Source organism: Muntiacus reevesi, chromosome 1 (genome assembly GCF_963930625.1).
Source record: "Muntiacus reevesi chromosome 1, mMunRee1.1, whole genome shotgun sequence".
In the NCBI taxonomy this organism is placed as follows: Eukaryota; Metazoa; Chordata; class Mammalia; order Artiodactyla; family Cervidae; genus Muntiacus; species Muntiacus reevesi.
The window spans coordinates 180,553,863-180,580,814 of record NC_089249.1 but is presented as its reverse complement, the minus strand read 5'-3'; the positions used below and the strand labels follow the sequence as shown (position 1 = coordinate 180,580,814).

At 38.1% G+C, this 26,952-nt stretch overlaps 1 protein-coding gene across 2 annotated transcripts in view; it reads left to right on the top strand.

Annotated features, from left to right (window-relative positions):
• The first annotated feature begins 269 nt into the window (after positions 1-269).
• CANX (calnexin) overlaps positions 270-26,952 on the top strand; it is a 31,413-nt gene continuing 4,730 nt past the window's right edge. Inside the window, exons 1-14 of one of the 2 annotated variants that reach the window (XM_065917261.1) lie at positions 270-444; positions 15,649-15,825; positions 16,087-16,160; positions 16,571-16,629; positions 17,103-17,244; positions 17,669-17,750; positions 18,209-18,401; positions 19,808-19,997; positions 22,238-22,351; positions 22,945-23,101; positions 24,221-24,436; positions 25,309-25,428; positions 26,305-26,431; positions 26,614-26,693. In XM_065917261.1, the coding sequence (XP_065773333.1) occupies positions 15,652-15,825; positions 16,087-16,160; positions 16,571-16,629; positions 17,103-17,244; positions 17,669-17,750; positions 18,209-18,401; positions 19,808-19,997; positions 22,238-22,351; positions 22,945-23,101; positions 24,221-24,436; positions 25,309-25,428; positions 26,305-26,431; positions 26,614-26,693 (1,728 nt within the window). In that variant the 5' untranslated portion in view covers positions 270-444; positions 15,649-15,651. Of the gene's footprint in view, positions 445-1,486; positions 1,593-15,648; positions 15,826-16,086; positions 16,161-16,570; positions 16,630-17,102; positions 17,245-17,668; positions 17,751-18,208; positions 18,402-19,807; positions 19,998-22,237; positions 22,352-22,944; positions 23,102-24,220; positions 24,437-25,308; positions 25,429-26,304; positions 26,432-26,613; positions 26,694-26,952 lie in introns of those variants that run through there. The other variant, XM_065917262.1, reaches the window with a different exon arrangement.

Below are 26,952 nucleotides of genomic sequence, written 5' to 3'. Positions count from 1 at the left end.
CCGCCTCAGGGCGCGCGCGCCCGGGAATATTCCTTGCCGCCGCAGCCCGCCCCCTTCCCTACCGCCCAACCAACGGCCACTTCCTGCCTCACTCCCAGCCAATCCCCACGCTCCACGAAGAATAGCCCTAGGGGGCGTATGGGAAAGTCCTTAGAGCGATGGTCGCATTGACCAACTGAATTCAGAAGCTGGCGCGGGGGGGCTGGCCTTGGCCGTAGCCGTAGCTACTCAGGAGCGAGAGGCGGGCTCAGGGCCGGGCTTCGTGCGGTGGGGCTAGCTCGCGCGGCGGCAGCTGGAGTCAAGGCCTCTTGGTTCTGCGGCACGTGACGGTCGTGCTTCTTCAGCTCCTGTGCTGCCTCAGCCGCCGTATTCTCTGCGGCGCGGGGCCGGTTGTGCGGGTGGGAGCAGGCGCGGGCGCCACCGGCCGTCCCGCCGAGGCTCGAGGTGAGACGGGAGGCCTGCTTGTGTTCGGGCCTGTGAGGACCCTTGGGGGCCTGGATACGCGGCGCCGCGACCGAGGGCCCGAAGAGCCGGGCGTGGCCGGGGCCGAGGGGTCCGGCTGGGTTTCGGAAGCTCAGGCCCAGGCTGGCGCTCCGGCCGTGTGATGTGAGGCCGGGACCGGGGCCGCCTGAGTTAGGGAGCCAGGCCCAGGCCGCGCCACCGGGGTCGGGAGGCGTGGCAGGTGCCTTAGAACCTCTTTTGACCTCTGAGAAAGCTAACTACTTCTTTTGGCTTTGCTTCTAGGGCTTTCTTAAGCCTATTGCTGGCTACCTGTGCAGCTGGGAAGTGGCCTGGAGTGACTGGGTAAAGGTCTGGTATAGGATCGGGCCTAGTCGATATCCCTCGTAGTGGCTAAGAGTTGATAGTGGGCCGAGAGAGAATATTTAGCATTAGAGGTTAAGTATTTGAAAATTAAAATCACAGAGTGAAGAATGGAGTATGGAGAATGTGCTAGAACGCGCAGTGGCTGAAAAACTTAAGCCCTAACATTTAATTACATCTCTCTATGGATGAGGAGTAAGTAATCTGGTTTGTAAATTCAGAAAGACTGGCAGGAAAGCACCCAAAAGCTCTCTGTGGGCAAGTCATTTTATGATGGAGGAAACTTGAGGCCCAGAGCCCTGAAATGATTGGCTCAAGGTCATGGGATTAATTTTATGATCACGTTGGAGTTTTAGTTGAGGCAGTTTTGATGTAGTGGTTAAGGCTAAAGCCCTGGTTCAAGTCGTTAATCTGTCATTTGTTGCTGTATAAACTTAGGCAATTTACTTCTCTGTACCCCAGTTCTCTCCAAATAATGGATATAAAATCTGGTGGTGGTGATGTTAGAACTAAACTGTGTATAAAAAAAGGACAGGAGACACTTTCACTACTTGATAAATGATTTAAATAAATTAAGGCCTGAATGATGTTGGTCCACCACACCAACATCCTCCTTTTTGAGTTGGTTAAGTCCTGGGACCTGAAGTCACCTTTATGGATATAGGAGGAAGAAACTGGACTTTGTGGATTAACTGCTGGGTATGACACAAGTGAATGCTGGCTGGAGGAAGTTAAACTGAGCTGAATATTAAAAGCTTGGGAGGACAAAGGTGAGCCACAGTTAGGTTTCTTTACCTCTGAGTTAGGAAATGGAACATTTTGCTACATTTTGCTTAATTTTTTAATAAGAATTAGTGGGTGGGAGGATTTGTTTTGTTTCGAGGTTTTGTTTTTTTTTTTTTTTTTTTTTTAAGGGAGGAACTGTATTGATTTTTAAAATCATTCTGTTTGTCAGTCTTTTAACAGCGATGTTTAAGTGCCATGAATAGAATCACTGCTGAGTTGTCCATTTGCTGTAGTAAGAGCAGAAGTAGAGAATTGTGTGGGCGTTCTCCTGTGCACCAGCACAAGCAGACAAGTCAGGGAACTGGATTATGAGATGGCCAGAATGAACGGTGTATTGGAGTGTTGCACAGCAAACGCGTTTCCTGACCTGTCTGATAATGAGTGTCAGCAACTCCCTACCTTACTATCTTAACTCAACAGTTTTCAACTAGCACATTATCTTCCAAGGACCTTGAGGGGTAAGCGTTTGACAGAAGTTGTTGCTGCAGTTTTGGCAATCATGCTCTTGCATCCTTTCAGTTACAGAGTTCACTCTCTCTGAGTGATAGCTTAAGGGGATGAAGTGACAGTCGGTAAACACTAATGCAGACTGGAGAGACTTGAATTCCAGGCCCAGCGAGGTAACTAGCCTAATCAGCTACGTTGGTTTCCGTATCTTTAAAACAGAATGAGGAGTGCCCAGGATACCTTACCATTAGGGATCTTTTAGGAGAGACAGATAAGATGGCGAATATGAAACTACTTTGAATGGCATAATGCAAGTAGAAGAATTGGCAGCTCATAATAACTCCTAGGAAATAATAACAGTGCCTGAACATAGTTACAACCTGTACAGCTTACTGTAGAACTTTGTCAGAAAAGTACAGGCTGAATGCTTTGTTAACTATAACAGATAAGTTTAAAATTAAGCTTAACTCTTAAAATTATTTGGAGAATTTTATTTTTTTAAGTAACTTAGAATCTTCAGCAGTGTTTTGGGAATCCACATTTTAAATCTACTTAGTTTATACAAAAAAAGAAAGTGCTATGGAAAGGTACATTTTAATGTTCCTGTCAATCAAAAGCAAAATTCAGAACTGAACTAGGCAGTGTACATCTATTTTTTTAGTGGATGAGCATTTATAGTAAGGACCACTTTGAATTTTATCCCACTATTAAGTGCTTTTATATTTTGACTAGATGTAGTGATACCAGAGGAATGGAAAGTAGTAGTAAAATGGTTATCTGTGACCGGAATCAAATTCCTTTTAAGTGGTTTCTTTTCAATCTAAGACTTCAAGTTTCTTATCACCATTAAAACTGAGTGTTTTAGGACCATTAAAGCTTAAATGGTGTTGCTGGGCAATACCTAGTAATAGTAGAAATCACTGATAATGTTGCACATTACTGTAAGCCAGGTACTGATATAAACACGTTGCATGCATTTTGTTTATATAACTATCTAAGAAGTACACAGCGTTGTTATGTTAGAGATGAAGAAACGGAGGCCCCGAAGTTAGTAATTCACCCAATATGCCAAGTTAAATAGAAGATTAGGAATTGTGAACTTCTGAGTTCCTGCTTGTTGTTTTGCAGGGACTAAGTTGTGTTTGACTGTTGTGACATCGTGGACTGTATAGCCCGCCAGGCTCCTCTGTCCTTGGGATTTACCAGGCAAGAATACTAGAGTGGGTTGTCATGCCCTCTTCCAGGAAATCATCTCAACCCAGCAGTCAAACCCACATCTCCTGCTTCGCCAGTAGATTCTTTACCACTGAACCACATGGGAAGCCCAGTCCTGCTCATTAACCATATTTTTAACTGTGACCTTGAACAGTTTAGCCTTAGTTTCCTCATGTGTCACATGGGATGATAGAGCCTCCTGGGGATCTTATGAAAATTAAATTAGACAATCTAAAGGTGTCTAAAATCAATGAGACATAACATTTTAAAAAGGTAGATAAATGGATAGCCTGCATGAAGGAAAGACTGCCTCATTTTTTAATTACATTCAGCCTTTCAAAAAAATCACTTTGGGGAATTCCCTGGTGGGCCAGTGGTTAGGACTTGGATATTCCATTGTAGAGGGGCCGAGTTCAATCCCTGGTTGGGCAACTAACATCCAGCAAGCTGTGAGCCAAAAGAAAAAAAAAATCACTTTTTTTAAAAGTAACCAATTCTGCCAACTAGGTCACTTCTGTTCTTTTTTCTGATTTCTCATGGATTAAAGGAATTAGAGGTGACATTTCCTAACTACTTTTAAAAGATAAAATTTGAAAAAGAAAAGCTTCAGAACTGAATGATTTTACTTGTGAATTCTACCAGATACTTAGGGAAGATTTAATACCAATCCTTCACAAACTTTTCTAAAAAATAGAAGAAAGGAAGACATTCCTACTCATCCTTTTAGGCCAATATTACCATGGTAACAAAATGAAAGACTTCACAAGAAAACCATAGAACAGTATCCCTTAAGCAAATAGATAAAAAGTCCTCAAAATGCTAGTAAATGGGATCAGCAACATATAAAAAAGAATTATATACCACAGCCAAGTGGGATTTAACCCAGAAATGTAAGTTGGTTTACCATACAGTAAAGAATGTAATATGTTGCATTAATAAAGGACAAAAAACCTACATGATCATCTCAGTTGGATGAAGTGCAACACCCTTTCATGACAGAAGCACTCAACAGACTAGGAATATAAGGGAACTTCGTTGACCGTCTTAAGAGACAAATTCCTTTTGTGGGATTTCTTGTTCCTTTCCAATTTCTCATGGATTAAAGGAATTAGAAGTGAAATTTCCTAACTACTTAAAAAAGTTATTTATTTGGCTGCCCTGGGTCTTGTTGCTTAGATCCAGTTCCCCGACCATCTGGGGCCACCTGCATTGGGAGCACAGTCCTAGCCATTGGACCACCAGGGAAGGCCCCCTAACTACTTTTAAGAAACAAAGTCTTAAAAAGAAAAGCCCAGAACCAAATGGATTCACTGGTGAATTCTACCAAATACTTAGGGAAGAATTAACACTAATCCCTCACAAACTCTTCCAAAAATAGAAGAGAAGAGAACACTTTCCAACTCAGTCTATGAGGCCAGTATTACCCTGATATCAAAACTAGACAAAGACTTCACAAGAAAGCCATAGACTAATATCTTTATGAAAATAGATGCAAAATAGACTATCTTGAAAATATTAAAGTTTAAATTTAATTTAAAGAAAATTTGAGACTCCATTGGTTTTAAAAAATCTTTTTTTTAATGGCCCCTTACTGAGCATAAAGATACCGCCTATGAGAGGTGACAAATTTAATATTTCTTTAGTGTTTCCCAGTTCCTAAAATTGCTCTAAGTCAGTTTTTGATTTGTTGAAATTAAATGCAGAATGTGTATGTTTCTAATAGAATATTTTGTGTTCAGTTGAGGTCTCATGTATATTTTTCAGTACATACAGTAAAATAATAGGACTCTTTAGAATGTGTCCTGAGAACAGAGTTACCATTAACCAAAAATAAACTTAAATTTGGAGGAATTCATAAAATTGGTGGCAGAGCAGGAAATAAGAAAATAACAGATAAACAGGGATATTTCCCTGTCCAAATGCTACAGTTGTATATACATCATTGCAAGGAAGAGTTAAAGAAAAAAATCATAGAATATAATGAGAAGAAAGCTAGTTCTTGTTACATAAAATCATTCAGCTTTGTTGAAATATGTAGGAGGTGTAGGCCATCTGGGAATTGAAGATGTAGTTGTACTAATTGTGTATCAAAAGAACAAACCATTTGTGTACTTATGAAGTACTGGACTCTGATAGACTATTTATTATCTTTCTGTATTTTCACAGCAAGCCTTTGAGTTAGTAGTACTACTAGCTACATTTATAAAATAGAGAAGAAAGACTCCTTTAAGTTCAATAAGCTGACCAAGGTCACAAAGAGGATCAAGAAAGTCTTGAACCCAGATTTCTCTGACATGACAGTTTACCCCATCACATACACTGTACTACCTCTTGCATAAGGTCTTAATTTTCTAAATCGTCAGTTTTAAAATAGAATACTTCCATTTCTAGAATTCAAGGTAAATTCACTCTTAAAAGTTAAAAAGTGAACTGAAATACTAAGAGTGAATAGATTAAGGTCTCTTGAAGAATTCTTCTGACTTTGAGATTTTGAGAACTGGGCTTTTTGCTCTGTCCTTGGAAAATTGAGACACAAGTTGGAAATCATTTATATTGTTTATAAATGTATATTACACATATGCATGTATTTTCTTGGCTTTGTGTACATTTGTCCATGTGATCCCAGGGGTAGAGATTCTCTGCCTTAGATATAGGCTGATAATTATATTTGATTATTAAAAGCAAAACACATTAACTGGAAGGAAGGGGGCAAGATGTTTAGATTTCTAACCCAACTCACATTTCTGGGTCTTTCTCTGTACTTCTGTGCTTTGAAAGACTGGGTCGATTTAAAGCTGGTTTCTATACAACTCTGATCAAGTCTAACAAACCAGCCATACTGATCCGGTAATACATTTTTTAAGAGAAGCTTTCAGGTTTGAAATAATTACAGACCTGCAAAAGTTGCAAAATATTACAGAGAGATCTCTTGTACCCAATACCCAGCTTCCCCAAATAACAGTATAGGTAGATAACTATAGTAAAATATCAGAACTAGGAAGAAATTGCATTGGTACAATCTACAGACCATATTTGGATTTCTCCCAAGTTTTACCTGCCCTTGGGTGTACAATTTTATCATGACACTAGTTGATATGTAAAATTTTTGCTTTTTTGGTTTTTTTTTTTTTTTTTTTTGGTGTTTTTTATAGACAAAACATTCAGGCTGGAGTCTTGAGTAGTACTAACAGATCTCTGCATGTTTTTTCCTAGTTAGATAAAAGGTTATGAGTTTGTTATCCACCTCCAACCCCCCTGAAACTTGATTGGTAAGACTAATGGTACAGAATATTCATGAACTCTGAAAACATGGGCAATTATACTTTGTTTCCAGACTTTATAGACACCCTTTAATGATCCTGAAGGTCAGAGTTGTTTTTTTTTAAATATTTGATAACTAGTTGGCCCTCATGGAATTGATCACTATCAGCAAACATTCATTTAGTGTTTAATATGTGCCAGGTTTGCTGATGGGCATTAGACCCATTTTTTCCTTTAACCCTTTGTAATACAGAATTCTCACACTTCAGTCTTGTGACTGCCAGGAAACAGTCTTGAGCCCTGCCACCCAGTATGTATTGAAAGTCCTTCTGAGGGAATTCCCTGGCAGTCTCACGGCTAGGCATTTTCACTGTTGGGGCCTGGGTTTGATCCCTGATGTCTCAAGCCATTCGGCACGGCCAAAGGGGGGAAAGATCTAGCTGAGAAATATTTAATGAGGATTTGAAGGAAGTGCAAGTGTGTTCACTTCTCTGGAACCTAGAAATTGTAAGTTTTTTTTCCAGATCAAGTTGTGGATCAACGGAAATCAGAACTTGGCCTATGTAGTCTTGGCCTTCATAGTGTTGGTTTTACTGACTTCACTTCTGCTCTAGTTAAGGGATACCATATGATAAAGCCACACAAAACTATATTTACATATAATTTAAGGGCGTTTTTAAGAAAAGTTCACTTTGGTGGACTCATAAATATTAAAGGATTTTCTTGTTTGTGGTTTTGATTTTTAATTGCTACTCTCCTGGAGGTCTGTAAGTAATTTGTAATTTGGCCAAGACAGGAATTTAAATGGGCCCACTGTGAGACAGTTTGTGGCACTCAATAGTTCACTCATGAATTAGACATCCACCTAGCATTTGCACCCAAGCTCAAAGGGGCACTGCGGTAGAGTTTAAGGTAATAGCCTTGCAGTGATTTAAAAAAACAAACAAACAGAAAACAGAGAAAAATGGCTCTTAGAGGAAAATCAGGAAATAAAGTATTCTAAGAAAATGATGGCTTTCAAGCAGAAAGTATGAGAGAAAGTGCTATAATGGTATTCAGGAATAGGAGTGATCTTGCACTGGAAGCGGTAATGTAGCTTAGTGAGCATGAACTGTGAAGAGACTTAGAAAATGTTAATGTTTCTTTACTGCTGGAAAGTGTTAACTTGGTTTAAAGGCATATAATTTCTTCACTTTTATTCTTGAACGTTTTAGATCTAGGAGTCATTTGTGACTTTGGGGAAGTTGGGAGTGGGGGAAATGTGCTATTTATTTTTTTAAAGCATTATTGCTTTGTTGTTGAGCTTCTTGTTACCTATTTCCTGTTAATCTTAGAAATAGTGACAACAGAGAAATACGCTGTCTGCTTTGTTGTTTAGTTGCCAAGTCATGTCCTCTTTTGCGACCCCATGGACTGTAGCCTGCCTGGCTTCTCTGTCCTTGGGATTTCCCAGTCAAGAATACTGGGAGTGGGTTGCCATTTCCTTCTCCAGGTTGGGATTTTCCCGACCCAGGGATTGAACCCACATCTGCACTGCAGGCAGATTCTTTATCACTGAGCTACCTGGGAAGTCCTTACAATCTCTGCTTAGGAGTTTCTAAGTGTTAGACACATGAAGAGTTCTATTTATTTATTTTCCCAAAGTAATTAATTAATTAGGCTGCACTGGGTCTTTGTTGTGGCAGAGGGGTCTTTGGTTGGGGCTTGAAGGATCTAGGTCTCTGAATAGGGATCAAACCCGGCTCTGTGTTAGAAGCATGAACTCAGCCACTGGACCACCAGAGAAGTCCTTGAAGAGCTTTAAAGGGAGAAAAAAGCTGCTACTTAGACGTCTTCTTGGACATTAATACATGTGAAAAATCATTTCATTTCTAAGACAGAGGTGGTATAAAATTATCAAGTTAAGTGTTGGGAGACAGGAGACTTGGCCTCTGCTCCTGATTGTGCCAATAACCGTTTTTGGCAAGTCTGTTGTACCTCAATTTCTCTCCGAAAAGAGATTTAGACTAGATTCCAATAATATATATTTCAGCCCTGAAATTTTTTTGGAGGGATAGGAGATAAATATTTGATGCATAATAGTGGAACATCCTTTTTTATTTATTTATTTATTTATTTTTAATTTTAAAAAAGTTTTTTTTTATTTTTGGAACATCCTTTTTTAAAAAATGAATTTTTTTTTTAAGTTCTACCACTTTATTGCTACCAACCCATCTCCCTCCACCCTCGTGCACACATACTCAGTCATGTAATCCCATGGACTGCAGCCCGCCAGGCTCCTCTGTCCATGGACTTTTCCAGGCAAGAATACTGGAGTGGGTTGCTATTTCCTTCTCCATTTTACAGAATTGTTTTAAATCGACAGAATCATTTCTGCCATGATTAGCAACATTAGTATAGTACATTTATTATAATTAATGAACGAATAATGGTAATTATGGAAGTCCATATTTAATTCAGATTTCCTTTGTTTTTACTTGCTGCTCTTGTTCCATGGTACAAAGGTAATATGGTACCATATGGTACATGGTACCATATTACATTTAATCATCATATCTCCTTAAGCTCCTCTTGGCTGTGACAGTTTTTTAGATTTTCTTTGTTTTTCATGCCCTTGACATATTTGAGGACTGCTGGTCAGGCTGTTTTGTAGAATGTCCCTCTGTTGGGATTTCCATGATGTTTTCCTCTTGATTAGAGGGAATATGGATTTTGGGGAGTAAGACCTCAGTGGTTAAAGTACTGTTTTCATCTCATTGTATCAAGGGTGCATGCTGTCAACATGATGTCACTTTTGGTCTTTACCTTGAGCACCTGGCTGGAGTTGTGTTTGCTGGGTTTCTCCACTAAAATCCCTGCTTTTCCTGTTCCCATACAGGAAGGACATCACTATGTGTAGCCCACTTGTAAGGGTAGGGAGTTGTTTCTCCTCCTTGACAGTGGACTATCTGTATCTGTTACTTGGAATATTTCTGCCTGGAAAATTTGCCTCTTATTTATTTACTCTCATTTATTTATTTACTCAGTAATGTGTAGATTCATGGGCATTTACTTTGTGCTTTGGAATATAATCCAATACCACTGATTTTATTGCTCATATTGTTACAGCTTTGGCCATTGCTTTTTCTTTTGTTGCTTTGATACAGCCCCACATCATTGTTGGTGTTTTTGTTTTGAACTCTTGGTCACTTTCTGGCAGTACAAGATGTTCCAGGCTTGTCTTACATGTTTGTTGCCCTAATCCTAGAATCAGCCAAGGAACCCGATTTTCCTTTTATTGGAGATGATTTTGGAAACCAAAATCTTTGGTACTAGGGTATTTACTGAATTGCTGCTGAGGTGTAGGGAGTTGGTGATGGACAGGGAGGCCTGGCACACTGCGGTTCATGGGCTTGCAAGGAGTCAGACACTACTGAGCGACTGAACTGAACTGAGGTGTAGTAGTTTCTTGTATGCCCTCTTGACTGATAGAGCAAGAAAATATATGTGTGTATACTAAGTGGTTTATATGCACGTATCTAGAAATACTGCATATGTAACCCTCTGTATAATAAGATAAATATGAGTTCATATTGTAGTCTCTTAACTCTTGCCCATTACCATGTGGATTATCTTAGCCTCTTTGCCTTGCTTGTCCGTAAAGTTCCCATGCTCAGCATTGAAAGCGGCTCCTACCATATACACCATCCATTTACTTAATTGTTCAATTCTGATATATATGTATAGCAGTATCCAGATTGTTAACCTGTATACTCATATGAATCAGCTTAACTTGAATAGTGCTTTTGTATAGTCTGGTTTTGCAGACTGCACTGATTTCCAGAGTTTCTTAGGTTAACATCTTTTCTCGCCGCCTCTTTGAGGTTGTTTCATATATTTTTAATACATTTGGGTGGTTTTGTCACATCCTGTGTGTATCATTGGATCACTCAACCTCTTAAATGATGTTTTAGAATTTTCATGTATCAGTATTCATTCTTTGTGCTGTTAAGTTTTCTGGGATTTGGAAAATGTGTACTATCATGTATCCATAATTACAACATTATACAGAATAGTTTCTCTGCCTAAAAAAGCTCCCTGTGCTTACCTATTCATCCTGACCGCCACCTCTAAACCTCTGATTTTTATTTTTTTTTCTTTTAATATCTAGGGTTTGGCCTTCTTGAGAATGTGATCTAACTGGAATTATATAGCATGTGGCCTTTTCAGACTCAGCCTTTTCTCTCAGTTAGCAGTATCCACTAAAGATTTGTCTTTTTTTTTGCTTAATAGCTCTTTTTTTTTTAATTAAAGTATAGTTTATAGTTTAAAATGTTGTGATAATTTCTGCTGTACAGCAAAGTGATTCAGTTTAGGTAGCTCATCTTGTAATTTCTGAACAATATTTCATCGAATAGGTGTACTACAGCTTGTTTACTCATTCCCCTGCTGAATAACGTTTTGGTTTCTTCAAGTTTTGAGTTATTATGGAAAAGTGTTAGTTGCTTAGTCATCTCCGACTCTTTGCGACCCCATGGACTGTAGCCCCCCAGGGTCCTCTGTCCTTGGGATTCTCGAGGCGAGAATACTGGAGTGGGTTGCCATTCCCTTCTTCAGGGGATCTTCCCAGCCCAGGGATCGAACCCAGGTCTCTTGCACTGCAGGCAGGTTCTTTACCGTCTGAGCCACCAGGGAAGCCTATTATGGATAAAGCTGCTATAAACATTGGTGTGACAGTTTTTGTCCAGTCATAAGCCTTCAGATCAGTTGGGCAAGAACTTGGGAACATGATTGACAAATCATATAGTAAGAATTTGCTAGAGTATGTGCCAGAGTGCCTGAAATTTTAGATTTTCACCAGCAGTGAAATGAGTTCCTGTTACTTCACATCCTTGCTAGTGTTTTGAATCTTAGCCATTCTAATAGGTGTATTGTAGTATCTCATTGTTTGCAGTTACTAATGGCGGATGAAAGGGCTTCCCCGGTGGCTCAGTGGTAAAGAATCTGCCTGCAGTGCAGGAGCTACAGGAGACCTGGGTTTGATCCCTGGGTCAGGAAGATCCCCTGGAGAAGGGCATGGCAACCCACTCCAGTATTCTTGCCTGGAGAATCCCTTGGACAGAGGAGCCTAGTGGGCTACAGTCCATGGGGTTGCAAAGAGTCGGACACAACTGAAGCGACTTAGCAATGGCAGATGATGTTTGATCTTTTCATATGCCATCTAAATATCTTGTTTGGTGAGGTATCTGTTTAGATGTTTTGCCCATTTTGTAATTGGGTGGTTTGTTTTCTTACTGGTTGAGTTTGTGTTCTTTGTACATTTTGGAAACCATTTCTTTTTTAGATATTGATTTTGCAAATATTTTCTCCTAGCTTGATTTGTTTTTTAATTCTCAAATTTTTTCCCATAGAGTTGAAATAAGTTCAACCAGTTCTTTTCTTTTGTGTATCTTGCTTTTGATGTATTGGAAACTCTTTGTCAAACCCAAAATTGCTTAAAATTTCTCCTATGTTTTCTTACAGAAATTGTAATAGTGCAACATCCTTTTTGATATGAGGAGTGTGGGTAGGAGGACTGAAATGAGGGTGGGTTTTGTTTCTTGGTAATATTGGATTTTCATTAATGAAGTGGAGAATTAAGATCACCTTAAAATATTTTGTTTTGAATTATTTCTAAGTGTGACCAGGTCTTTAACAAAATCTGGAATGTTTGGGTGGCTTAATAGTGGCTCTTGAAACTTGACCTGTTTGCTGTAGCATTTTCTTGGGAGTATTGGCAGATTACTTTGGCAAATATTGAAATAGCATATGTAAAACGAGCAGTGGTTTAGACTCATAAACACATAGCTATGAGAACTGATTTGTCATGGTTTGACAGTAGTGGTTCCTTCACAGCTTTACCAACACTCCAGATAATGCGAAAGTTAACAGATATGTGCCAGAGACTTCTCAAACCTGAAAAACCAGGTCCTGAAACTCAGGGTGTAGGGGAAGTGGTGGTAGAGAGAAGGGCATTTCCTGAAGTTTGCTGGAGACTCCAAATCCCTTTGTTGTTCCCGACTGGGACGGCCTGCTACCGGAAAACTTCTACTGTTATTGTGTCTCCCCCACACAGATGCCACCTTGCCTGGGTTCCTTGGTCCAGCAACCTGTTCGCAGTTACACTCTTCACACTCTAAACCCTACCTGAATCCTCCATTCCAGACCACTCCCTTCAGGACCCTTCCTGACTAGTCTTTCTATCCTGTCTCTTATCACATGTTTGGTATGCAGCTACATTTTGTCTAGGGTAATAGAAATAGGAGATTTGAATTCTTTGACTCTCACTTATTGGTTGTGATACTGAGTAAATGATTGGGTTATTTTCATTTCAGTATGTCTTGGTAATATCTCAAGGGAGATTTACAAAATTATGTAACTATGTGAAAGTGCTTTTATAAACTGGAAAACAAAGCACAAGTGGATTATTCGTAAACCCTAATCAGTGGTCCTCAAGGTAGCAACCTTTGCATCCCCTGGAGCCTGATAGAAAGGTAAAGGCCCAGTGCACACCTACTGAATCAGCAGTCTGTTTTAAAAAGCCCCCTGCTACATGCTCAAGTTAGAGAGGAACTGCCTTGTGACATTATACTTAGCCTGAGGAGAGTTGTATTAGTCTGCTTGGACTGCCATAACAGTACCACAGGCCGGGTAGCTTAAACAACAGAAGAGTTTTTTCTTACAGTCTGGAAGTCCATGATCAAGGCGTTAGCAGAGCTGGCTTCTGGTGTGGCCTTTCCCCTCAGCTTGCAGAGGGCCGCCATCTTGTTGTGTCCTCGTTGGAGTTACCCTCTGTGCACATGGATTCCTGGTTCTCTTCCTCTTATTACAGACACCAGGTCTGTCGGTCAGGGCCCCAACCTTAATTACTTCCTCGAAGGTCCTATCTCTAAACATAGTTATGTTGGGACTTCGCGTTTCAACATACAAATCTGAGGCAGGAGACACAGTTAAGCCCGTAACAGCAGTACATGCTGTGTGTGTGTCTGCTCCGTTGCTCTCCACTGTCCAAACCTTTTACAGCCCCATGGGCTGGAGCCTGCCGGGTTCCTCCATAGGATTGCCCAGGCAAGAATACTGGAGTGGGCTACCATTTCCTTCTCCAGCGGATCTTCCCGACCCAAGGGTCGAATGTGCATCTCTTTCATTGGCAGACCAATTCTTTACCACTGAGCCACCTGGAAGCCCATAACGTAGCAATAGTATATCAACAAATTAAAAATTACAGAGAAGAAAGTCAGTCTTGCTGTTCTGCAGCTGTACTCTCCCTCACTAAGCCCTGCCTGACTCCCATGTTGGAGAGGTAAGTAGTTCATCTCCCTGGTTAGCTTCTCCTTGAGCAGCAGTTTTAACATCAGCACATGGTCCTTACCAATTCATTAGTTTTGTGATTCACTTAGTTGCTACTAGGCTTATCACATTTTGCCTTTTAGAAAGTTGTAATAATTGTATGCATAGATAGTTTGAACTATTTTGTGGGCTAATTTGATTTATAGTTTATCTCTGGGAATCCAACTACCATTTATAGCATTATTTCTGTGAGGACTTGTTAGGTTATATACAGCTGATTTAAATAAAAGTGTTGACTCAGCCTGTTTAGTTTCAGTGAATCCAATGTAGTTGTAAATCAAAGCAATATTGCTATGCCATTTTATATTATTTTGGTGGTAGAAAATAGAAGCCTTACCAGTGAAATTGAAATTACTGGCATTTCTTGGTATATAAGGAGCCATAGCAGAATTTTGACATTGAGAGGTTTCCCTAAACTCTAATACCAGTCCTAGGAAAAATTATGAGTGACTTTTTATTGTTATAAAAATCTTTTATTTTCTGTGCTGCCTAGGAATCCAATGAGCTTTACTTTCTTTCATTGTGTGAAAACAGTACCCAAGATTTATAAATAAAAGAAATACCACCAAATGATATGTGAAAATCTAGTTCTATATAGTAACTCACTTTAAAGGGTTATAGCATTTATAAAGAATTAGGCGTTAAATTCAGCATTAGAATAAGTTGATTTACAAGCGACCAAAAAAATTAAGCTATTTTCTTTATTTTTATAAAATCTTTTTTATTGTAGTGAAAATACTTGTAAGATTTACCCTCTTGACCATCAGGTTCAAGTGGCATTGAGTACGTTCACATTGTCTGCTTTCACCTCCATCCATCTCCAGAACTCTTTGTCTTGCAGAATTAAAATTCTATACTGCCTACTACCAAATCATTTTGTGCATCCGTGTGGCTCAGAAATAATCTTTAGATCTGTAGTTTTGGAAAGAGGATTGACTACCATCCATGACAGTCTAATATAATATGTAAGACACTTAAAGACTTAGAAAAAAGATAAAAATAGTTGGTCTGAGGTTTAATATATTTTTTTGTTGAATCTTAAAGCACTGATTTATTATTTATTTATTTGGCTTATGGGTCTTAGTTGCTGACAGGTGGGATTGCGTCATGCAGAATCTTTTTTTTTTTTTAATGCAGAATCTTGTTGAGGATTATGGAGTCTATAATTGTGACTTAGTTGCTCCGTGGCATGTAGGATCTTAGTTACCTAGCCACAGATAAAACTCAAGTCCCCTGCTTTACATGGGGTTCAGTGGAAGTCCCTTAAAACACTAATTAAAAACAATACCTATGCTTGTTGATCTTTGGATGAGAACAGCAGCATCTAATCTAAATTAAGTCTTTAATGTGAGGCAGGTTAACTCCTGTGTTATTTCATTGTAATGTTTTAACTCATTTAAACTATTCTGTAAAAGGGGCTTTGTGTATTGTAAAGCTTTTTACAAATGCAAGAAGTTATTTTGAAGTTGTATCTGAACACCCTAGGTCTGTGTAGCCAACATGATATTCTATATGGGGACAATTGTGTATGTTTGATTTATATTGAATTTTTTCTTGAAATTAGATCTTTTAACTGACTTTAGGAAAACCTGTTATTCTGAGTTCACTTTCTCTATCTGTAAAATGAAATACAGTAAAGTTCCTATCAGCTCTGATTTGAAAGCCTTAATTTTAAATAAGAGAGGGGTTCAAAATTTTTGAAAGGAGGCGATACATTTAACTGTACTTTTTTTTTTTTTAAATACTTAGATCATGGAAGGAAAGTGGTTGCTGTGTATGTTACTGGTCCTTGGAACTGCTCTTGTTCAAGCTCACGATGGACATGACGATGATGTGATTGACATCGAGGATGACCTGGATGACGTCATTGAAGAGGTAGAAGACTCAAAACCTAAGCCAGATGCCAGCAGTCCACCATCGCCAAAGGTTTGCCATGATCTTTGACTCTGCTCATTTTGCCTCTTGAGATAAGCAAAAGATGAAGGTAAATTTTGGATCCTTACCACAGGGAAAGCAAAATTTGGTAAAATACTTACTGTTCTCTCTGTCAACCATTGTTATGTTGTCCCAAAGATAAATTATATGGGTTGAATTTGAGGGCTGGCCATGCAAGTTTGAAAGCAAACCAAGAGAATAGATCCTACTGACAATATTTTAATCCTTAATTCATTTTTATATTTAACACAGGTCACCTACAAAGCTCCAGTTCCAACCGGGGAAGTGTATTTTGCTGATTCCTTTGACAGAGGAACTCTGTCAGGGTAAGTGTTTCTTAGGGGGAAAAAATCTTAGAGGCAAACATCATGTAAATAAGATAGAATAGTATTTTATATTTTCAGTCCCATTCAGGAAAAATCTTTTAGAACGTGTGGTTCTTGCTTCCATTTCTTTCCCCTTCACCCTGTATTTTGTTCCTTGAGAAAAACTTTTTTTTCTCTTGAGTCTTAAAAAGTGAAATTATTTCATGAGTTTGGTACTTTTTGTTACAGATTTTTGATATGAGTATAATATATTATCACTACTTGAAAGACATATTTAAAAGTTGAAAGTACAGTGATTAGGTGGGCTAAGAAGAGCTGGATTATCCCTGTTTTTATTATTATTTACATTCTTTCTTTTTACAGGCCAACTATAATTTGAATCTTAATTTGGGGGGATGTCTTAATTACAGGTGGATTTTATCCAAAGCCAAGAAAGATGACACTGATGACGAAATTGCCAAATATGATGGTGAGAGTTGCATTTGATTTAGATACAATAGCAGATTGAGATACGGTATGTTTCCATAGTATCTCTCAAGGCTAGTTTAAAAGGAGTATGTATATATTTTAAGGTTATTCCTTGGAAGTTTGCTATCTTTGTGTGTCCCATTATATTTTATAGGGTTAGACCTGTTTAATTTTAATTTTTATACTATGAAGTGGAAAGATAATTTATGACCCATGGTGCTGTGTATTGGACATGGAAGGTCTTTTCTAGGCATTGGTAAAATGCCTGTGCTATTATGGGTTTTTAAAAACTATATCCTAATATTTATCAGTTATGTGTGTTTAATATTAATAGGCCAGCTCTCAGAGGTAAATGGAACATGTTAAACATTTGTCCGTGTGATGAATTTATACAACTCGGAGTTTTATTTATTACCATTTAAGGATCTTCAGAGGTGTAGTTAGGGAATGGAACTTTTTTTGGTTGTCTTGCAGGAAAATGGGAGGTAGATGAAATGAAGGAAACAAAACTTCCAGGCGATAAAGGACTTGTGTTGATGTCTCGGGCCAAACACCATGCTATCTCTACTAAACTGAACAAGCCCTTCATCTTTGATACCAAGCCTCTCATTGTTCAGTGAGTAAAACACTTGGTTGATAGAAGCTTTCTGGGAAGAATGATACATGTTATAAAACTGTTACTCTATGTAAAAAATAATGAGAATAAAAATTACATGTTGCAATAGAAATTTTAGGATGTGTTTCAGCATCTTGTGACTTTTTTTTTCATGCCCAATAAATTATTTTGAAATAAATCAGCTATTTTTCCTCCTGATACCAAATGAACTTCTGGATTTTGCAGAAAGTATTTATTGGGAATCTGCATTACGTTTTTCTGTTTTTTGGGGTTTTTTTGCTTATTTAATTTTGGAGGATTGGGTAGACATAACAATAGAAGATGGAATTTTTACATATAACCTGTAATAAAACATGTGATCAAAATGAGGGAAAGGGGAAATAAATTAATGCCATATGGTTTCTGCTTTTTTTCCTAAAATTAGGTATGAGGTTAATTTCCAAAATGGAATAGAATGTGGCGGTGCCTATGTGAAACTACTTTCCAAAACCCCAGAGCTCAATCTGGTAAGTACTTTTGTTTATGTAGCCACCCAGTTATCTTTTAAGAATTTCAGAGGAAATGAAAGAAAATTTGCTAAGACCTGTGAAAGGTCTTCTTTCCTGCTGTTGAAATATCTTGGAAGTTGAAAATACCGACTTTGACATTTCTGTGCTTTTTATTTGAAATGTAAATTCTGAAGCTCTTTCTTAGTTTCTGTCCCATGTAATTTTTAGTTTTAGCAAACTTTATAAAAGAAGCAGTAACTCTCTAGATAAATGCATTATTTTATGTTTTAATCACTTTCATGCATTCTCAGTAAAATTTCTGGTAATTTCTGGTTATTACTTTTCACAGGTATCTGTACAAATTTCATAAATGAATAAATAGGACACTATTTGGGATTTTGTAAGAGGATATATCATACTTTTGAAAAGTTGCTTTTCAACACTTTGAGTTACTTAATTCATTTTTGTTTCTGAAGGATCAGTTCCATGACAAGACCCCGTATACGATTATGTTTGGTCCAGATAAATGTGGAGAGGACTATAAATTGCACTTCATCTTCCGCCACAAAAACCCCAAAACGGGTGTATATGAAGAAAAGCATGCTAAGAGGCCAGATGCAGATCTGAAGACCTATTTTACTGATAAGAAAACACATCTTTATACATTAAGTAAGAAAAACTATTAATTAATTTGGGTTTTTTTTTGGCACTACCCATTTATCATCCTTCTAAAGATTATAAACCTGCAAATAACAATCTGTTGACTTAATATCTTAGTGATGAGAAGAACTTAGTTTCTCACCACTAAAAGAAATGTTTCTTCCTTAGGTTGAATTGAGAAACAGGTTTTAAGAAAAGCTTGTATGTCCTGTAAAGAGATTCTTTGCTTAATCTCCACTCATCTCCTGCCTTTGTTTATTTTCTTGTTAGTAGGGCGTTAAGTAATAGGACATACAATAGAAATGTGTGTACAGTTTTTCTCAGATTCTTCTAGTTGAACTTGTTTGGATGCTCCAACACCTAGACAGTTGAGTATAATCATTCAGACATTGGAATGGGGTTTTTATATTCATAAGGCTTTTTTCTGCTGCTTTGAGATCACATATAGTCATGCCTCTTTTCCTAAAGAATGCAATAACTTTTTTTCTTTATAACAAAAGTATACATATTCAGCATAGAAATTTGAAAGGAAAAAAGACATTTAAAGTATCTGAAATATCAACATTGTGATATGTATTTGGCCATATGTGAATAAACATGTATATATGTGTAAACACATAATTTTATATTAAAGGGTAAGTATATTTTATTTTTTTTCTTCACAAACGTGTGAGAATTTTCTATGAGAGTATGTTTCATTGATAACATTGATCACCTTCATTATCGTTTAGGAGAGCAGCATAGTACTCTGTTATCTTCCACAGTATTCTGGATGTGCTGTGATCTAGTCACTTGCCTATTATACATTTAGTTGTAGGATCCAGGCTTTAGCATAATTTCACTTAAGATACCTTTATAGATTTAAAGTTATGTTTCCATTCTTCACTGGATTCCAAAAGTACAACCTGAGTAGATTTGTGGTTTAATAAATAAAAGGTTTGTGTGATTGGAACTGTTGGCAACATAGATCGTGGTAATACTAACTCAGAAAATGAGGAAATGGACCTTTTCTACTGGGGGACCGTTATAATAAATAAACTTATTTGCCTGTTGACCTGTGTGTAACCATTTGTGACAAACCAATATTGCAGTTACTTTGCATACCTTTGGTTTTTTGATGTTTTTATGTTCATTCATGGAATATTTTGGTGTTTTAAAATTTTACCTGTTGTTTAATTTCTAAAAACCTGAAGAACTAATGTTTCTGATTTATAGATAAGGAAAAGAGTACAATCTTGCCTAAGCCTCCATGACCATGTTCCGACTGTTAATACCCAGAGTCCTTACTCCATGCTTCTGCTTTCTGTTATAAATATGATCTAAAAAAAAAAAAAGAAATATGATCTTTTGTGGTAAAGAAAACTCGGGAATGAGTGGCTAATTAACTTTTTAAAATTGCATTTAATTTTTTTCAGTCTTGAATCCAGATAATAGTTTTGAAATATTAGTGGACCAATCTGTTGTGAACAGTGGGAATCTGTTAAATGACATGACTCCTCCTGTAAATCCTTCACGTGAAATTGAGGACCCAGAAGACCGGAAGCCTGAAGATTGGGATGAAAGACCAAAAATACCAGATCCTGATGCTGTCAAACCAGATGATTGGTGAGTCTTTGGTACCTGTTTTTGAATGCAGTGGAGCATTTCATATATTCCATGTGGCTTAAGCAATCCAATGATGGTTGAAATTGGATAATTTGAATAATCTGTGATGCAATCTAAATGTTGGGAAAAACGCAGACTACTATAGCTGAAAATACTAGTGACCACATAGTGATCACCAGGGCTGTCATGATCATCTGGATTGCCTCACACCATTTTACAAGCTACTAAATGCTGAAACTAATGATACGGTTTGCCTGTGGCAACACAGTTGGTTTGTGGCGAAACGTCACATCTTTCGGCCTGGCCTTTCCCATGCTTCTATAATTCAATTTAAAGCTGGAGTCCTAAATTTTTAATTTGAAAAATAACCTTTTTCCTATTAAACAGTACTCAGGAGATCTCTGCTCTCTGTTGAGCACCAGAATACAAAGCCACAGGCACACAGCTGCCTGCACAGCTCTCACTCTAGTTGTGAGACAGGCAATTGAAGTTGGCATGCATGTGGTGAATGACCTAATATGTGTTTTCATGGTGACCGGAGCACCAAGTATACCAATCTTCAATATTTTTAAATTGAGAATTGAAAGTGGGCAAGAGATAACTAACTGGTAAAGATGGGAAATGGTATTTCCTAGTTGAAGGAGAATATCATGTGCAAAAGTAGAGGACCAGGAGTGAGTTTAACACATGCGAGGGAAATTGAGCGGTCTTCTACGTAGGATGCAAATTGGAGAGTGGCAAGAAATGAAAACAGGTGGGTTGCTCTCTTGCATATGACCCTGTTTGAACTCTTGGTATGGTGACTTGTGGAAATGTTAGAAAGTGAACAGAGAGAAATGATAAAACTGATCTTCCATTTGTAAAAGCATCCTCTTACGTTTCATAGTAAAATTCTGGTTGATACTTACATGCTGCACTGGTGTAAAGGGTGAGTTTATTTGTATGTTTGGTGAACATTAGATTTGGGCTCACTTTGTTCACTGTTGTATTCCTTAACTAGCTGTTTGTTTTGGGGGAGGAGAAGTAAATGTTGAGCTTAAAAGGTCAGCTGAATGATAGACAAGTTTTAGTCCTAACACAATTTTAAACTAGCATAGTTCTAAAATAAGCATAACCCTGACCAAGAATAGGAGATGTCCTTGCTTACCAGCTAAAGTAGCACTGTCTCACAGTAACTGCATAAAGCTTTGAAATTAGGTACTTTTGATCAACTTTGAAGGTTGACTGTTAAAGTCATAATTCACACGCTAAAATCCACCCTTTTAAAGTGTACAGTTTACTGGTTTAGTATATTCACAGTGTTGTGCAGCGATTACCACTGTCTAATTCTAGAACATTTTTATCACCCAAAAAGCAGCCCATACCCTTACTCCCTATTTCTCCCTTCCACCAGCCCCTGGCAACTAATCCACCAGCCCCTAATCTACTTTCTGCCTTATGGATTTGACCATACTGGATATAGGATTAATAAGATATGTGGTCTTTGGTGTCTAGCTTCTTTGACTTAGCATAATAGTTTTAAGACTCATCCATGTGGAACCTTGTATCGATATTTTCTTTTTATGACTGAATAATATTCTATCCTATGGGTGATACCACATTTTATTTATCCATTCCTTGTTTAATTGACATTTAGGTTGTTTCCCTTTTTGGGCTATGGTTGTGAATAACGCTGCTATGAACATTCAAATGAATGGTTTTGGGGTGAATATACATTTTCTTTTCTCTTGGGTATATTCCTAGGAGTGGAATTGTTAGGTCACATGGTAACTATGTTTAATTTTGTGAGGGACTGCCAAACTGTTTTCCAAGGTAGCTGCACCATTTTGCTTTTTTACAAGCAATGTAGGAGGGTTTAATTTTTTTCCATATTCTTGCCAATACTTAGTTTTATCAGTTCTTTTTCATTATGGTCATTCTTACTGGGTATGAAGTGGTTTCTTATTGTGGTTTTGATTTGCATTTCAAAATGATGACTAGTAATGTGGAACATATTTTCATGTGCTTTTTGGGCATTTGTATGTCTGCAGAAATGTTTATTAAATCCTCTATTGGTTTTTAAATCAAATTGTCTTTTATTATTGAATTGTAAGAGTTCTCTATATATTCTGCATACTAGGCCCTTGCATATGATTTTAGATATTTCTAGGAGGAGCTATTTCACAAAGTGGGACCACACTGTAGCCATTGTAATTCTGTGGCCAGTGTTGTCATTAATTGTCTTTTTCTTTTGTGTTAAGGGATGAAGATGCTCCTGCTAAGATTCCAGATGAAGAAGCTACAAAGCCTGAAGGCTGGTTAGATGATGAGCCTGAATATGTACCTGACCCAGATGCAGAGAAGCCAGAGGACTGGTATGAGCGTTGGTTAACTTTTAACATTGCCTACTTTTTTTATTGACATAAAAGTTAATACTTAAATACAGCCAGGAGTTCCCTGGTGGCTTAGACAGTAAAGTGTCTGCCTGCAATGCGGAAGACCCGGGTTCAATCTCTGGGTCAGGAAGATCTCCTGGAGAAGGAAATGGCCAACCCACTCCAGTATTCAACTGCCCAAACTTAAGTGTAGAGCTCCACAAACTAAATTGATTACATTTTCATCTCTCTTTTTATTTTATTTATTTTTTTAAATATTTGTTTTTATTTATTTCTTTGACTGTGTTGAGTCTTAGTTGCAGCATGTGGGATCTGCTTCCCTGACCAGGGATCGAACCCCAGGCCCCCTGCATTGGGAGCATGGAGCCTTAGCCACTGGACCACCAGGGAAGTCCCTCATCTCTCTTTTTAATGTATTTGTCACAGGAAATTCTTTGTTACTGGAAGCAAAAACAAAATGATGCTTTGTAGTACGCCGCTGAATATTCCTACAGGATTTTAGAGAAGCCCTGGGGTAGCTTTTCATAGTCCTGCTTACAGAACCCACTTGTAGTTTGTTTATGTCTCCACAGGGATGAAGATATGGACGGAGAATGGGAGGCTCCTCAGATTGCCAACCCTAAGTGTGAGTCAGCCCCTGGGTGCGGTGTCTGGCAGCGACCCATGATTGACAATCCTAATTATAAGGGCAGATGGAAGCCCCCCATGATTGACAACCCTAACTACCAGGTTAGTACTTCTTGATGGTTGAGGTGCTTCATTGAGCTCTTTGTGTTCAGATAGTTCTCGAGTGTGTAATGAGGCTGCCACAGATTGATCCTCTATGTCCAAACAACTGAATTAAAAACAAAGTAAACTTCAGAATTAAGAGAGAACTTAGGTGTTGTGTTGAAAAGATAAACCTAGAAAGTGGAAAGACCAGCTTTCATAATTGCATTGTAACAAAAACAAACAAAGATGAAAACTTGTGGTTTGGACATCCTGCTGCCATGTGGCAGGGGTGCTCCAGCCATAAATATCCAAACTGGCAGTCTCTGGTAGCATGGATAGGGGACTAGGATGAGAGGGGGTTTCCTGACCATGAGTTAGCTCATTGCCTGACCTCAGTATCTTCACCTATGGAAAGACTCTGAAGCTCAAATGAGATGATAACACTGGTGGTGACACCTTAAAGCTTCAAGTTCACTGTGGCTCTGTAACAATTCCAACCTGGTCTCACTTCTGTTTCTGTTCTAGTCAGATTATTTAAAATCATTAATTTCTACTTTACAACTTACTTCAAAATGTAAGTTGTATCTCTACATATAGACTGTGTATACTTTCCTGTTTTTAAGTGTATTTTTAGTTGTGCAGACAATAAGAAAAGTTGCCCCTTAGCTGTTTTGTCCACGGACATTTAGGTGAATTGCCATTTTTGCTTTTAGAATCCTTGCTACAGTAATTTTTCTTGTACTTGTCTGAGTATATTAGGTAACTGTTTCTCTAGGTAGTTGTCTGAGGTGAAATATCTGGTTGAAGTTTGTGTACACCTCACCACTGAAGAAGTCTGTACTGATTTATGCTCCCTCTCCTACCAGCCATTAGTTGGTCAGAGTGAAGGCTCTTGGAATGTGCCAGGTAGAGCAAGGTGTTGGTCTGAATCAAGGTCATGGGTGAAACTGAAAGTAGAAATTGGAAGTAGTTGGAATTCAGCCCTCTTAGAGGCATTAATAGCATTTATTGTTTTCCTGTTCTTAAGTTTCACACAGCACTTACTTCACAGATAATGCAGAATTCATCTTATTTAGGTTCACTATAAATTTGTGTTGATCATTATCTGAAATGATTTTTTAAAATAATTTTCTCTAGGGAATCTGGAAACCACGGAAAATACCAAATCCAGATTTCTTTGAAGATCTAGAGCCTTTCAGAATGACTCCTTTTAGTGCTATTGGTTTGGAACTGTGGTCTATGACTTCGGACATTTTTTTTGACAACTTTATCATTTGTGGCGATCGAAGAGTGGTTGACGATTGGGCCAATGATGGATGGGGTCTGAAGAAAGCTGCAGATGGGGCTTCTGAGGTTTGTGCTTCCTTGTTTCTTGTGCATTTATGTCTTTTATAGGTAACTAATTGCTACTGTTGTGAAGAGCGATCTTCTAAGATTTGTCTTTTCCCTTATTTGGGAATGTTGTCATAGAAAGTGGGACCTGTGTTTACTAAAGACAAAATACTGGGGTTTTGAACATGATTTCAGTAGGTTAATACAGAGGCTTTGAGTCTATATTTGTGTTATATGCGTGATATTTCTTTTAAAATTGTGCTAAAATAGAGTTAACGGGGATTGGCATACATACTAATGCGTGTGAAATAGATAACTAATAAGAACCTACTGTGTTGCACAGGTAACTATTCAGCACTTTAGTGACCTGTATGGGAACGGAGTCTAGAAGAGCAGATGTGTGTATAACTCACTCACTCTGCTGTACAGCAGAAACCAGGTCAACTCCGTAAACCAACTGTCCTCCAGTGTAAAGAGCTAAAAGCAAAGATGTAACAAAGCTTTCCCTTTAGTGTCTGTTTTAATGCACTCTTAAATATTGAATCTTGGTTTATTAAATAAATGGAATTTTCAAATAATTGGTCATAAGGCCAAATTGAAAATTGGAGACACACTAAGATAAAGAAATTCTTCATTCACTGGTCCCTGAGGTTAAGAAACTTTGCAGGTAATTGGAAAGCCAGCTTTCACACATAGGAAAGAGAAATACCCTTGATGATAAAGACAACAGGAAAATTGAGACTTTTCTTTTATTTCCTCTTTACACTGTGTGGACATCTAGACTTGAATCCTGTGAAAATGGTATCTGAGCAGTGCCATGCAGTAATTTAACAGTGGGACAGTACTGCCTATATTTAGTGAGACCGTGAAATGAGTGCTATCTTGTTTTCCAGCCAGGTGTAGTGGGGCAGATGATTGAGGCAGCTGAGGAGCGCCCATGGCTCTGGGTGGTCTACATTTTGACTGTAGCTCTGCCTGTGTTTCTTGTCATCCTCTTCTGCTGTTCTGGAAAGGTATGAGTTGTTGTTGGTTTGTTTTATTTTCATTCATTCTTACCATGTTAAAAATAACCAAGATATATTGCCAGAGGTTTTTCTTTGTAGCAGCTCAGTAATGACTGGGCCACATTTGGTGCTGACTTCTGAAACCCTGTTCACTATTTTCAGTGGCCATGTATTGTGCCTAGATAGAAGTAGGATTGTTAGCCCCTCAGTTGCTAGTCTAGTGTATTGCACTCCTTCATATTTGGCAGCAGTTTTCTGAAAGAAAAGAAGAAAGGGAAAAAGAAGCAACTTAGATATAAAACTGACCCATCTGGGCACAAACTAGTTTTCCCTGCTGGCATACCTGTTTCTGTTCATATACTTCATAATTCAGTCTTTGATTTCTCATTATCCATTTCTCTTTTCAGCATTCCCCCTTTCCGCCAAACACCACATACAGGAGTAATACAGCCTTATTGTAGTTTTTCTTGTTTAGTCTTTGTTATATGCAGTTAAAAAAAAGAAAATTTTGTTTGGGCCCTCTACTTCTGCTAAAGCAGACTTGTGCTTCATACTACATTCAAGACGTTTTGTAACCTAATCCCCAATCTTCTTTTCCAGCTTTATCCTCCACCACTATCCTATATATGTGTTACTCATCACCTTTGACTAGTTAGACTTGCACATTCCTGCCTGACCCCTTTGCTTCTACTGTTCCTTCTACCTTGAACCACACATGCTCACTGGAGAGGAAGCTCTCAGGCAGCAATTCCTTCTTACACATTTCTTTGTATCTGTTCCAGCATACTGCTTGACAGAACTTTGCTCATAGGCATTCAATAATTACATGGTAATATAATACATAAAATATGAACAAACCTGTTGTGCTTTGGGGGAATATTTCAGAAACAGGCCAGTCCTGTGGAATACAAAAAGACTGATGCTCCTCAGCCAGATGTGAAGGAGGATGAAGAAGAAAAGGAAGAGGAGAAGGAAAAGGGAGATGAGGAAGAGGAAGGTGAAGAGAAACTTGGTAAGAAGTAGACCCCAAAATATTTGCTCTAAGCCAGCACCCTAAGATGTTGCTTTAAACCCTTATAAGCAAGTTACTGTCAGGATTGTTTCAGATTCTAGAAGTGTGTTCTAATGCTAATTTTCTAGTTACCAAAAAATAAGTGTAAGATTTTGCTCAGTTGTTTTACTTTCACTTCTTAGAAGAGAAGCAAAAAAGTGATGTTGAAGAAGATGGTGACACTGTCAGTCAAGAGGAGGAAGACAGGAAACCTAAAGCAGAGGTAATAGAAAATGGGGGGAGAGTATATTTTATGTTTCAAGCAACTCAGATGAAGGTACAACAGAGTATTTTCATAAGATAATTTTCAATGGCTATGACAGTAAAAATTCTGTTATAACCAATTTTATAACAGTGGAATTCTTAGCATTAAAAAATTCAATTTTTAAATTACATCTGAATCTCAAAAATACTTTCTCTGCTGAAAATGGCTTTCTGTAATAAGCAGAGGCAAGGGAAGAGTAATAAAGTGCTTTCTAATG